The sequence below is a fragment of the Blennius ocellaris genome, assembly GCF_963422515.1.
Source record: "Blennius ocellaris genome assembly, chromosome: 9".
NCBI classification, from domain to species: Eukaryota; Metazoa; Chordata; class Actinopteri; order Blenniiformes; family Blenniidae; genus Blennius; species Blennius ocellaris.
Window position 1 is genome coordinate 18,158,079 of NC_137658.1, and position 13,392 is coordinate 18,171,470.

The 13,392-nt window shown below is 43.0% G+C and overlaps 1 protein-coding gene across 1 annotated transcript; it reads left to right on the plus strand.

Annotated features, from left to right (window-relative positions):
• The first annotated feature begins 1,907 nt into the window (after positions 1-1,907).
• Positions 1,908-12,157, plus strand: irf2b (interferon regulatory factor 2b). The gene is made up of 8 exons (XM_080502297.1): positions 1,908-2,037; positions 4,414-4,506; positions 4,628-4,727; positions 5,147-5,370; positions 6,788-6,908; positions 7,389-7,541; positions 7,830-7,867; positions 9,363-12,157. Exons 2-8 carry the CDS (start codon positions 4,420-4,422, stop codon positions 9,627-9,629), a joined length of 990 nt encoding a protein of 329 aa, XP_080358423.1. The 5' UTR covers positions 1,908-2,037; positions 4,414-4,419; the 3' UTR covers positions 9,630-12,157.
• The last annotated feature ends 1,235 nt before the right edge of the window (positions 12,158-13,392 follow it).

The window sequence follows — 13,392 nt, forward strand, 5'->3', positions numbered from 1 at the left end:
GATTATGCATTTTTTATTTTGCCTAAATCTCAAGACGGCATCATTTCAAAATAGCAAATATTCCATAAGGTTCCGTTTTGTGTTAAAAAGAAATGAGGGTTTCATACATTTGTGATATTGTATTTTTAAAGTGAGCACAGCCTCGTGCAACATCGTTTCGAATACGAAGTGTCTGTTTGAGACGTTGTGACTCTGAGCTGCCACTAGAGGGGGGCAGAGAGGCGCGAGTGGAGCGTTCATGAATCAGCAGTGTGTCTTTTCCAGGAACTGAAACCGTGGCCGGGTTTAACCCGACACACACACACACACACACACACACACACACACACACACACACACACACACACACACACACACACACACACACACACACACACACACACACACACACACACACACACACACACACACACACACACCCTGCAAACATGTCTGCAGTCTGGACAAACAGCAGCAGGGTGGGGTTTGGATTCATACATTATACAGAGATAAGCAGTGTACAGCAGTTGGTGTCCATGCAAAACCTCACATTTAACATCTCTGTTTGTTTGTGTGAGCGCGCGCGTTTGCATTTCCACGTGTGCATCCTGAATCTGCAGCATCCAGCTGTATCTTCGTATTAAAATGACATTTCCTTTGTGTTTTTGTTCGTTTCTGGGTTGGAAACTGTTGTCAGTCTTTTTTGGAGTGCAGGTGCCCCTCAGCAAAGGCTTCACGAGCTTCTGTCAACTTTCTGGTTTCGTTTCCAGCAGTACTGAAAGAAGAGGAGGAGGTGAAAGGGGAGGAGGAAGTGAAAATGAAAATCCAGCCAAAGATCGTCTATTGACGTGAAGAGATCCATCTATGAGTTTCATTCTATATCTTTATACTCTTCCTTGTTATTCTATGTGTCCTTAGTCATCATCTGTCCATTTTGTGTTGATTTGTCTTTTTTTTGTCACTGTTTGTGGTTGTTTCACGTCTCTTTGTGTGTTTTTACCCCTACTGTAGTTATGTGATAGGTTTTTGTCATTTCATTATTCATTACTGTCTTTTTATTTCTCCTTGTGATTGGCTGTCTGTGGCCATTATATGTCTATTATGTAGTTATTTGTCACTTTTACCGCTGTTTGTGTGTTCATATGAGTTCCCATTGCATCTTTATGTGGTTTTCTAGCTGCACAGCAGCAGACATGGGGAACTTTGTTGTTTCCTTTTATACTGTATGTCATTTTTTACTCCTTATACTCAGTATATATATATATATATATATATATATATATATATATATATATATATATCCTCCTTCCAAGACACAAACTACAGAAACTACAAGTGAAAAGCTGTAAAAGGGAGATAAGAGGGGGTGGATTAAGAGCTTCTGGTTAATGTTAAACTAAAAGCGATGTGTTGACAGTGAACGGCTCGGCTCTTAGAGCGAGTTCTGTGAACTGACCTATCAGGTGCAGCTGGTAACTACATTATGCACCAAGTGTTTTTTTCCCCCTTCTTCTTTCATTTACATATGATTTATATTTGAAAATGTCTGTATATCGTAACACAATTGTAATTAATTCTATATCAATTTTTTTTTACCTTTTATCGGCCACGCTCTCTACATTGTTGAGTATGATCAGAAAAATGATAACAAACATTGTATATAAGCGACATACAGATGCCAAACAGTGACAGCCTGTACTTTTGGACTAGTTTTAGTGAGCTGAGGCAAAAGAAGCGACTCTTCTGAAAGAGCCAAGCAGAAAAGTGAGCGGAGTGATCGCTCTTCAAGTCGCGAGCGCGCGCAGCAGAGATGGGGGGGTGGAGGAGGAGGAGGGGGGGTCGGGGGATTTCCACTTCCCGGAGCGGAGCGCTGCGGAGCGGCCGTTGTTTTGCTTTCACTCTGCGCTCAGAAACAGAAATAACCCGGCGTCACTTTCCCTTTTCTGCCTCCTCTCCGAACTCCGTCCCCGCCGCGCCGCCTCTCTCCACTCGGGGCTGCGCTCGTCCTCCATTCCCGCGGCGGGACAGCGGAGCCGCGCGGCCGTCCACCCCGAGCAGGTAACGTCTGATTTCCGCGTCTCTCTTTCTGACACACTCACCCGGAGAAAGAAAGACTTCCTCCGGGACTGCGTGACGGAGCCGCGGGCTCGTCCTCCACCGCGGCGCCTGTTGATGAGCCGTCCCCGGTTATTGTCACTTTTGTCCGGCTCGAAGGGAGCGCGAGGCGGCGGAGGACAAACAGGAAGTTTTGACGTGACCTCCATTAGCGCACGCACGCACACACGCACACACACACACACACACACACACACACACACACACACACACACACACACACACACACACACACACACACACACACACACACACACACACACACACACACACACAGAGTCTCCATGCTAATAGCATCCATGCTAACAGAATCCAAAATATTAAGAAAAGTTGAAATAATTCTCAGGAGCATAGAAATCAAGCAAAACCGACCCAAAACAAAGTCTCGGAGCTGCACATGCAGTCGGAAAGTTAAAAAGTTTTTAAAAAAGTTGACAGTGATGACATTAAAAAAAAAAAGGTTTGTAAATTAGGGGGCAAGAGAAAGATCACTGCTTAGCGTTATTATCGTGCTTGTCCTAATTTACTTTGTGGCTGCAAAATAATCCATTAGATTGTTATTGTGCTGCTGCTTTCTCTGTTAAATCCTCTGTTCTTTCCACTCAGTTCACCTAATCAAGGTTTTTATCTGTAAAGTTTCCTAAAATATGTTTTGAATAGATATACACTGTTGCTAAGTCAAATTCGTCATGAATTGTATCACAATATCATATCAATGAAATAATCCATTAGAATGTTAATCTGCTGCAGTTTTCCCTGTTAAAGCCTCTTTTCCTTCCACTTGGTTCACTTCATTTATGCTTTTATCATTAAAATATCTTAAGATAAACCTTTGAAATGTTAATAAGTCTTGTTTGTGGAGATTGTACATGTAGATTGAAGCTGAGCTTTTGCATAAATTCTGATAACTTAAACATTTTTTTTGTGATTTTCTTTTTTAGCTATATTTATTATATATTTATAGCTAAAATTAGTATTTTATCATATTTAAACTGCACAGAGATCTTTTATGCAGACTTTATACGATTCTAATTGTGTTACAGGTCATAATACAGCTGATTACTGATGCAAAAACTCTTGGGTAATATCATTGAGGCTCCTTTTTCTTTGCAGATATTATACATCTGTTGTACCTGAACTTTCGCAGAAATCCGGCAGGAAATTTGCCCACTTTGAAATTTTTCATGCACAAAATGGTAAAAAAAAAAAAAAAAGAAGAAGTATTGTCTCATGTTTAAACTGCACACAAATGAGATTTATACTTGCATTAATGTATTTTAACTGCGTTATAAGTCATAATAAGGTTTATTAATTATGGAAAAACCTCCAAATTGAACTCTTAATACGACTCCTAGCTTCAGTAACTAATATTTATGAAGCATTTTCACTCCGTATTTATGTAAACCAGAAAGTAATCAGTAAAAGGACTCACTTGACGTAACAACTTAGTTTAAAGTGAGGTTTGTTGCTGTGCTGGTGTGTCTTCAGCATTGATGGCCTGATGCGTTTTATTTGAAGCGCCGCTATGTCACCCGGGCTGACCCGTCAGGGGGGGAGTGTCCGCTTCGCCACACGTCACTCTCACTTTGTTACATTAAAGTTAAAAGCGTCTTCCTCTCCAACTGATGGCAAGGCGCAGCGCCCTCGTTATCTCCCTCTGACCTTTACAACACCTGGTTTTTACGATTGTGACGAGTAAAAGTATTATTTATCTTTACGACTGATGGGATCTTTGGTCTGCTCACAGCATCGGGCTGTTTGCTCAGTCTGGCTTTGATTAATAAAGACCAGGCTGACAGTATGACGTTAATGACGGTGCGAGAACGAGCTCAACAAAGACTCGGTGTGATCAATAAATACTTTTTAGGATTTGTTTTCTCCTTGATGACGCTGGTATTGAGGTGCAGTGTCACTCAGTTTCACAGACAAACCTTTTTCAGCTTGAAGCAGTGAAACGCGTCTGATTTGATCGGATGGATAGTGCTTATTAGAGATGCACAATTTTATCTTCATCAGAAGTTCAGACTGAACAGGGGTTATTGTGTTTCTATGACCTGGGAATTCAAAATAACAACAAACGTGTGATCAGAAGAAGAACGCCGTTAATGGATTAAAAAGACTTCAATAGACTCGTAGAAACTGAATGGACATTTACATAATATGTTTTAAAAAAAAGAAGAGTTATCTGAGTTAAAAAAAGGTTGAGTTATCTCAAATCAAAGTGTTTTAACAGCCTCATAAAGGTCATAGTTTCCTATCATGATGCGTTATAATGTCAAACAATCTAAATCTTAACCAGCAGTGTGTGCGTGTGCATAGGTCACCATGCCAGTGGAGAGGATGAGGATGCGACCATGGCTGGAAGAGCAGATCAATTCCTGCCAGATTCCCGGACTGAAATGGGTTAACAAGGTAGACATAATACTGTAACACACACACACACACACACACACACACACACACACACACACACACACACACACACAATCTCTCTCTCTCGCGCTCGCTCTGACAACATATAAATTGTGTGCAGGAAAAGAGGATCTTCCAGATCCCGTGGATGCATGCCGCACGTCATGGCTGGGACCTGGAGAAGGACGCTCCTCTCTTCATGAGATGGGCTGTACACACTGGTAACACACACACAGACACACACACACACACACACACACACACACACACACACACACACACACCGCTTCTCAATTCCTTGTAAAATCTCCACACTACAAAAAAAGATCCGTTGTTGATCCAGATCACTGAGGTCCACCCTGCAAGACTGTGAAGCTGGAGTCCAAGTGACCAAATATATAAATTATAAATCGTCAAAAACAAAATCACAAAAGTTAGATTTTTTTCTGCTTTATTAAAGCCATAAACAGGCTGAAGGGAACCAACAAACCACAGAATGAGGTTATGTAATAATCTCTGTGAGCGTACAGGTAATACTGGTTCAGTCAGGAACAAGTTACAGTGACTAACTTTGGATTTCTTCTCCGTGCGTGCGTGTGCGTGTGCGTGTGTGTGTGTGTGTGTGTGTATGCGCGTGCAGGTAAATACCAGCCGGGCGTGGACCGTCCCGATCCCAAAACGTGGAAGGCCAATTTCCGCTGTGCCATGAACAGCCTGCCGGACATCGAGGAGGTGAAGGACAAGAGCATCAAGAAGGGAACCAACGCCTTCAGAGTGTATAAGATGCTCTCCTATGAGGAGAGGAGCATGAAGAAAGGAAAGAAGAAGACGGACCGGGAGGGACGAAGCAAAGGAAGCAAAGAGGTAAGAGGCGTCGCCTTGGTCTCGGGTTGCTCCTTCAGCTCGTTGCCTTCCTGTGAGGCAGCTGCTCTTTGTCTGCGCCGCAGATAAAACATTCCTGCAGCCGTCCGAGGCCTGGCGCTGGCGCACTGCCACATTATCTCAGCTGAATCATCATCTGGAGCTCCCGACTCCCACATGACCCACAAATTTACAGGTCAAAGTGTGTGAGGAGAACGCCGTGAGAGCGTGTGGATGGTCCCAATGAATCATTCCCGGCCATTCTCAGATCTTCATTCCCCAGCTCCGCGGATAATATGACTTTTCATCGGTGACGTAACGTTTACGTCACCACAGAACCAGACAGGAAATAGAATCCAGTCCTTCTCGTCTTGTGCTGAAAAACAGATTTTCTCTCACTTCAACATGTTTTTATGCCAAAAGGGATAACAAAGTGGACGGTCCAGTCTCTGCCGCTGTAAATCATGGGGCAAGAGAAAGAGCACTGTTCGTTTCAGGGTATCAACATCATTTATTTATGTGTGTTTGGAGCATTTTAGGACCCGTTTACGCAAAAACCTTTCAAGTGGAAATGGTTTCAGAAAGGTTTCGTGTTGACGTGGCAGCGTTCTGAAAAGAATGTCCGTTTACATGGCAACAGAGATGCGGGAAATGACTTGGTTAGCACGTGGCTTGTCACTAGTTAGTTCCGTTAGTAGTTGTACTGAAACCACACGCGCACACACACATCTGGACAGAGATCAATATAAACGTTAACACTGAATTGTTATTTATGTGACTGTCAAATATAAAAACTACCACTTAGTCCCAGGGGATTGTGAACTGGGAGTCACGACACTCTGGAGGAAAACATTGTTGTTATTGTCCATCTACTGAGCATGTGCAGAAGAACTATTTACTACGGTCATGGTGACGTGTAGTAGCATCATTTAAAGAAGTTGTATTTTACACTGTTTGCATGGAGATGGGAGCTTTTTTTTTTTTTTTAAGTTGTTTTTAATCTAAACGGACCCCCAAAACGCAACCAAAATCTTCAGTTTTCACCTGAACACGGGACCTGAATGTGTTTTTATTCCTGGTGTTTCTAAACGTTTCTGAACCAATAAAAAATATCTTGGAGTTAAAACCCCAAAACAGCCAAGTGCTTCAAGAGAAATTGGCTTCAGATGGAGCAAATGTAAATCTGCTGGATCTGATCAGTCATTCTTCATCGTAACATGGGAAAACACCAGATATTGTGTGGAAACACTTGGAATGACTTCAAAAAGTGAGATGCAGTGAGAAGGCTGCTTCAGCTTGGTGTCAAAAACGTCTAAAATCCACATGTTTTGTATTTCCCTCAATAATTCGTCAGGGTTGTGCGTCTTGTCAGCTGGCTATCTTTGTGGACAACTGTTTCCAACGCACCTCCGTCCAACAGGTGTCCTCTCCGTCTCCGGACCGGACCCACGAGGAAGCTCTGGCCGGCCCGGCGTCCTGGCTGAACCATGAGGACGTCAAGGAGGAGCCGGAGGAGCTGCCAGTGATCGACGGAACGTCAGGTATCCACAACCGCCGTCCTCTCTTTGTACTCTGTCCTCGGGTTTGTGCGCGAGAGCACAAATATTTGTTCTGGGTCTTTGAAACGCAGGAAGGAATGAACTCCAGCTTTTTAAAAAAAAAAAGTTTTTTGGCGAATCCTCCTGTTCCTCTTCTTGATTCGTGGACTGAAACGTTCAGGCGTGACAAATCATGAAGGGTTTTCTTGTTCATTAGGTGCACATAGTTACCTCGGGTTAAGCTGTGCGGCGCCATTTGTAGACGGCACGCCATTTCCGATTCATCGATAATAAGCCGTTTCTATGGTAACGGCTATTTGTTGACAGTGGCGTTTTCAGGATGCACAGTACAGAGACATGTCCATTAAACCTTGTGGTTTGGCCGCATTGGAGCCTCTTCCAGGCTGGCTTTGAGCCGCGGGCCTTACGTTTGACGTCCCTGGTCTGACGTCTTCTCTTGTCCCGCCTGTCTCTGTCCCGCAGTCATCCACAGCTCGGAGGACGACCGCCTCGTCACCAGCGAGCAGCTGCCGTTCGTCTGCCAGACCATCGAGGTGACCACGGAGAACGAGGAGCAGACCGTGAGCTCCTCCCACTCGTACCCGCTGCAGATCTCCCCCGTGTCCTCCTACTGCGGTGAGACAACCGGTCCCACGTCTTCACTGTCGCCCCCCTCAGAGAGCCGGCACGGCGTGACTGTGCAGAGTTTATAGAAACCTCTGATGTGATCGTCGCCTCACAATGCTTCGCTCCTCACTCCACATGTTACTTAATCTTTACCCTCTGAGAGCTTCTACTTCTCTAATCACGAACTTGTGCTTTAAATCACAGCGTTTCCTCTTTCCCTTTTGCTTCCTTGTCTTTGTGTTTGTGTTTTTCTTTTCTTTCTTTTTTTTTAACACGTGTTTGTTCCGATTCACACAGACAGTGAGACAGACAGCGATACAGAAGAAATCAAAGAGGTGAGCCTCTGAATCACTAACGATTCCTCCTCACCGCGACAGGTTGCTACCTGTTTGAGCTCTGCGCGCTTAGATTGGGTGTGTGTTAGTGTGTGTGTATGAGTGTGTGTGTGTGTCGGTGTTTGTGTGTTACTGTGTGTGTTAGTGTGTGCGTGTTCGTTCCTTCCTGTAATGTTGCAAGAGTGAGAAAAGGGAGGGCTCAGTCGGGAACTGCTACTGTCAAACATTAACAGTGTGATTTGAAGTTGTTCTTTGTAGCTCCTTCTACACACACACACACACACACACACACACACACACACACACACACACACACACACACACACACACACACACACACACACACACACACACACACACACACACACACACACACACACACACACACACACACACACACACGCGCTTCCACCAACTTGAAAAGTAAACACACTTTTGGCCCGTGGAGCTGCAGCATGTCAGTGTAAGTGGCCATGAATTTAGAGTTTTCATGACGACTTCTCTGATTTATTGCTCCTTCATTAGCAAACCTCCACTCACATCCACTTATGCAGTAGTTGAAGCTTTTTTGGGGATGTTACATGACTTTTTTTTGTCTACAACAGCATTTGGACTTGCTGAAATTGACTCTGTGTGTTCCAGCTGTGATGAAACTGTGGGATTTTTTTTTTTTTCTGCACATGTGCAACAATAACAAGGGAGTAATGGTGGCGTGAGGGTTCAATAAACATTTACTGCCACATAGATAACTCCTGAAACTGTTATTTAACCTAAAGCTAGGGTTGTCAAACATAAGGCCTGTGAGCCAAAATGGGCCTGCAATAGCCTCCACTACGGTCCAACAGATCACCAACAAATGGTAAAAATTTCAAAGAAAAGATGGATTTTTTTTTAAACAAATTTCTTTCTTAGGACTAGCAGACACAACACAACGCTGAGACTTGAGCTTAGATATCAGTGATGCTGTCATGAAGGGTTGCAATCGAGCGTTAGCCTCAGAGCCGTGCAGTCCGGGTGAGTTTGTAAAAAAAAAAAAAAACACCCATAATTTTCTGTACTAATTCTTTAGATTTTGCAAAAATGTAGACAATCTCTATCTCAATCTCTGCAAAGCATCAACAAAAAAAAGTTTAAATTTAAAAGTTATCCTGGTACTATTTTAGGGTGGGCTGCAATGTGGATTCTGAACTAAAATGTGTTTGACACCCCTGAACTAAACGAGTTTACCCAGCAGATGGTTTGAGCTCGGCACACAGATTCCAACACTTGCAGCAACTCTCGAAGCCAATAATCCAGATTTAAAGAAAACGAAATACACACAGAATAGCTTTTACTCTGCAAACCTATCAATAATTGCGATATCAAACATGTGTGGAGTGTTTGGAAAGTGGTGACCCACGCTTCTCAAACGCCTCCTGTGTGATTACGCAGTAAAGAAGTTTGTCTCTTCTCACAGTTTGTGTCATCTCCCCCCTCTCCCTCCTCTTGCTGTCAGGGCATCGGAGCGGCCTGGAGGAGGAGCAGCAGCACCACGGTCCTCCGGATCCCCTCGTTTTCCCTCCCCAGCATGGCCACCTTCGTCAGCCCCAGCAAGCCCAACTTCCGGGTGACCAGCACGCGGGACCCCGCCCCCCTCATCAGCTACCACAGCGAAGACTGGGTGGCGGCCTGCGGCCAGAACACTCTCGTGTCGTCGGCCGGGGGCGGCCACGAGGTGCGCGCCAGCGTCATCATGAAGACCTCGGACGTCACCCCCTCCTGACCTCCAGGGGGTCCCGGCGGGGGCCGCGGGGAGCGCCGCACTTCCACAGCGAGGATTTACTGTAGCTTCTCTGTGTCGGCGCCGGCTCCACGCGTCCTCTTTCTGTTAGCACTTCAGGTAAATGGGTATCTCCTCTGTACAAGTGTGGACCACGAAGAGTCTGCAGCTTCCAGATCACACAGTCACTGGTGGTTCAGTCCCGATCCAGGTCCCGTCTGATCCGACTCCTTTAGCTGTCCCTTCAAGCTGCCTGAATATTAATCTGCTGAAATCACACGTTTTTATTGGAAAAATGAGCAAAACCTACTCGATAGAGACAGAAACCATCATGGAAAGCAAAGCGTTTAATCATGTAATTATTACAGTTTGGACACTTCTAGATTTTCTGCACTATAAGTCGCACCTGAGCTGGCACCTGAATGAAATGTGTGGACAAAAAACACCAGGTGGTCCTTTGGCATCTCCAGTCGACGTGGCAGAAACTGAAGCTCCAACCCAAATCCATCGTGACGACACACTATTCACACCTCTTTGTTGGGAGCCTGATGTACATGAAGCACCGTCTGCTGTCATTCCGAGGATTTCCACAGTGCCAGGAATATCTTTGCTTTGGAAAAAAACATCTGACTCTCATTAAGTTGAACATATAGAACAAAGACCTTGGAGACACTTTTAACCAACTGGTATTTCAGAGAAGTAGCTTTTATTAAATAACCTTAAAAATTAGATTTTTTTTTTTTTTTAATTGAAATCCAATCCCTCTGAAACCGTTTTGAAATGTGGCTTTTTAAGCCTGTAGTGGGGATTAAGTGTCAGGCACACTAAAATACAAAAAAGAAAGTGATTGACCAGAGCAGCTTGTTTATAGACGGAATCGTGTCGTTCCTTCAGATGAAGAACGACCTGATTTGTGTGTGTGTGTGTGTGTGTGTGTGTGTGTGTGTGGAGACCTCAGGACGGTGAACAATGTGATCATGTCTTCTCCCTTCAATTGTGTACATAGCTCTCATGTATGAATGCAAGCAGCTTCAGCACCTTACTGTGTGTGTGTGCGTGTGTGTGTATGTGTGTGTGTCAAGCGAGCCTTATAGATTAATGTGTGCCTTCCACAGCTTGATTCAAACTTATCTGTGCTTTAGTCTGGGAGTTATTCTTCAGTTCAAATCATCAAAAACTCCGATTTAAAGTATTAAAGAAGCAAATCCAAGCTTTTTCCTCTGGAGCAGTACTTCATGAGTTTCGAGTACAGAGAAAGACTGGTTCCTAACCCGACAGGCTGCAGTCAGGAAGACTGCACTCAGTTTTAAGATGACACTTTTTTTTTTTTAATGTAACGTATGAAAAGAAAGAAATCATTGACGATGAATGGGAAGCGCTATATCATGTCGAAGAGAACAACCCGTTCCTATCATGTATTTCACAAAAAACACCTTTTAGCGTCTTTAATCGAGATGTTTTCCTGTCATTCTTAACATTAGTTTTTTAATTAACAAAAAACAATCCCATAGGAATTATTATAATTTATTTTTTTCTATGAAAAAAAAAACCTCACTAATTTCTCAAAACATAAGTTGTATGTTGACTTAACCTCTGACATTTCTCACAATTTTCTCAATTTCTTGTGGAATTCAAATGTTTTTTTATTGCTGTATTTTCATTTTCTATCCTTTTCTATTTGATTTCGGACATGCTCAGAATCAATATCCAGTCCACAGTGCACACTAGATAACCAAAGATATTTCACCACACAAACGGTGAATAATTACAGCAGAACAATATAATCCGATAGCAAGTCCGAAAAGGAAGTGAGTTGAAGTATTTTCACTAAACTCAACTTTTTCAAAGTTTCTTGTCGTTGTATTTCACTTCTCAGCTTTTCTTGTTCCTTTCGTGTTTTCCTCTAAATGTTTGACTCCTCGCAAGAATATTGAGGTGCAAACTTTGCCTCGCCGGGATTGTGTTCTTGGACCAAACATTTGAACTCCTGGTTTAAAGTCACGGTGGTTGACTTGAGCTGAAGGAGCTCTGTCAGACTGAAGCACAGCCACGTTATAGGAAATAGTTTCTGAAGCAACCCCCCCCCCCTCCTGAGAGAAGCCAACACTGGATGCACAGAACTGATCTGCAGGCTCTTCCGGGGGGGGGGGTTTGTCTCTTCCTCGTGCCTTTGTTTGACCTCAGAGGAGATATTTAAACAGACCACTTGCTTGTGAGCCTTTCGTCTCTGCAGCCGTCGTGTTTGCTGCATGTGATCAATAACAGGTGATATTTAAATGTGCCAAATGCCTCCTGTGCAAATGATGCGTGTGATCTGAATAGGAAAAAAAAAAGAAAGAAGAAGAGAGAAACACTCGCACACCCGACCATGGTTTGCCTTAAAAACAGGTTTTCTACACATGAATACTGAAGTGCATTTTGTACTCTTTTCAAAGAGTATTCTATCTGCTTTGCATGGAGGTGAGAGTCGGTGTTTGTCTCTGTTGGCCCGTCACCACCGTCTCGCCCCAGCAAACTGTGTGAATCATGAATAAAGACCTGTTTTTGTATTTAATCCCAGGTGTTGCGTGTCATTTGTAACCCCTCACCTCCCCTCCTGGCGGGGGGAGAAGTGGAGCGAGGGAGGCGGAGAGGAGCTTCGTTAGAGATCAGAGTCCCGCTTTATGACACGGCCACCACGTGGATAACTGCTGCTGTAAAGATAAAAGAGGACGGAGAGAGGAATAACGATCATGCAAGTCTCTGCAGGTATCAGACCCACCTGCCCTGTGTGTGTGTGTGTTTGTGTGGGTGTGTGTCTGACTGTGACTGTGACTGTGACTGTGACTGTGACTGTGACTGTCTGTCTCTCAGTTCTTTCAGTTAAACCAAAGCTGCTGTTTCAGTTTCACTCTCTGTTCTCGTTTCTTGCTTGGCTTCCTGTTTGTCTTGGTGGGGAGTTTGGCCCGTTTCCATGACGACACTTAACTTCAGTTATGTTTTTCCCTCTTCTTCAAAGTCGTACACCACTCTATAACTCCACGTTTATCATCCATACTGTCAACAGTGGTGATCATTCAGTAAATGCACTCATTGAGTGACGCTATATTAAGTTTAAGGAGTAAAACCCTGATGGAAAAAAAAAGAAAAATCATATTGGAGGCATGAATGTAATTTCTGATATCTCACTGATGCCCCCTGCTGGACAAACACTAAACGGCAACTTGAATTCAATCAAGATGCAGTTCTATATAAAACAAAATTAACACAAAGGGATAAATATAATTGTTTCCCCTCTCAATCCTCTCCACAGCACATAGGACAAGAGCCAGAGGATTAGAAATAATCAATAATCATGCATATGTTTTAAAAGTTTAAAATTAAGATAACATAAACACTGTTAAAATACTAAAATTAGACAATAAAATACATTTAAAAAATGAAAAGAGACTAAATAATTGAACACCAGGGTGAAATAATAAAACTTTAAGATGATATAAGTCGGTAAAGATGAAATAATAAAATACTAACGTCCAACAGAATACAAATATACTAACATGAGGCATAAACAAACAACATTTATAAAAACCAAAAAGATATAGTTAATAATACTAAGTTTGAAGATTAAAAAAAATTAATTATAGAAGTCATAAAAATATAGGGGGAAAATATCAAAATATTAACAAATAAAATCCTACAAAGATTTTAAAAGAAGAAAAAAAAACTTTTTGATTACACTATTTTATTTTATTTCATTAAAAATAGCCAAAATTATGACATTACATGT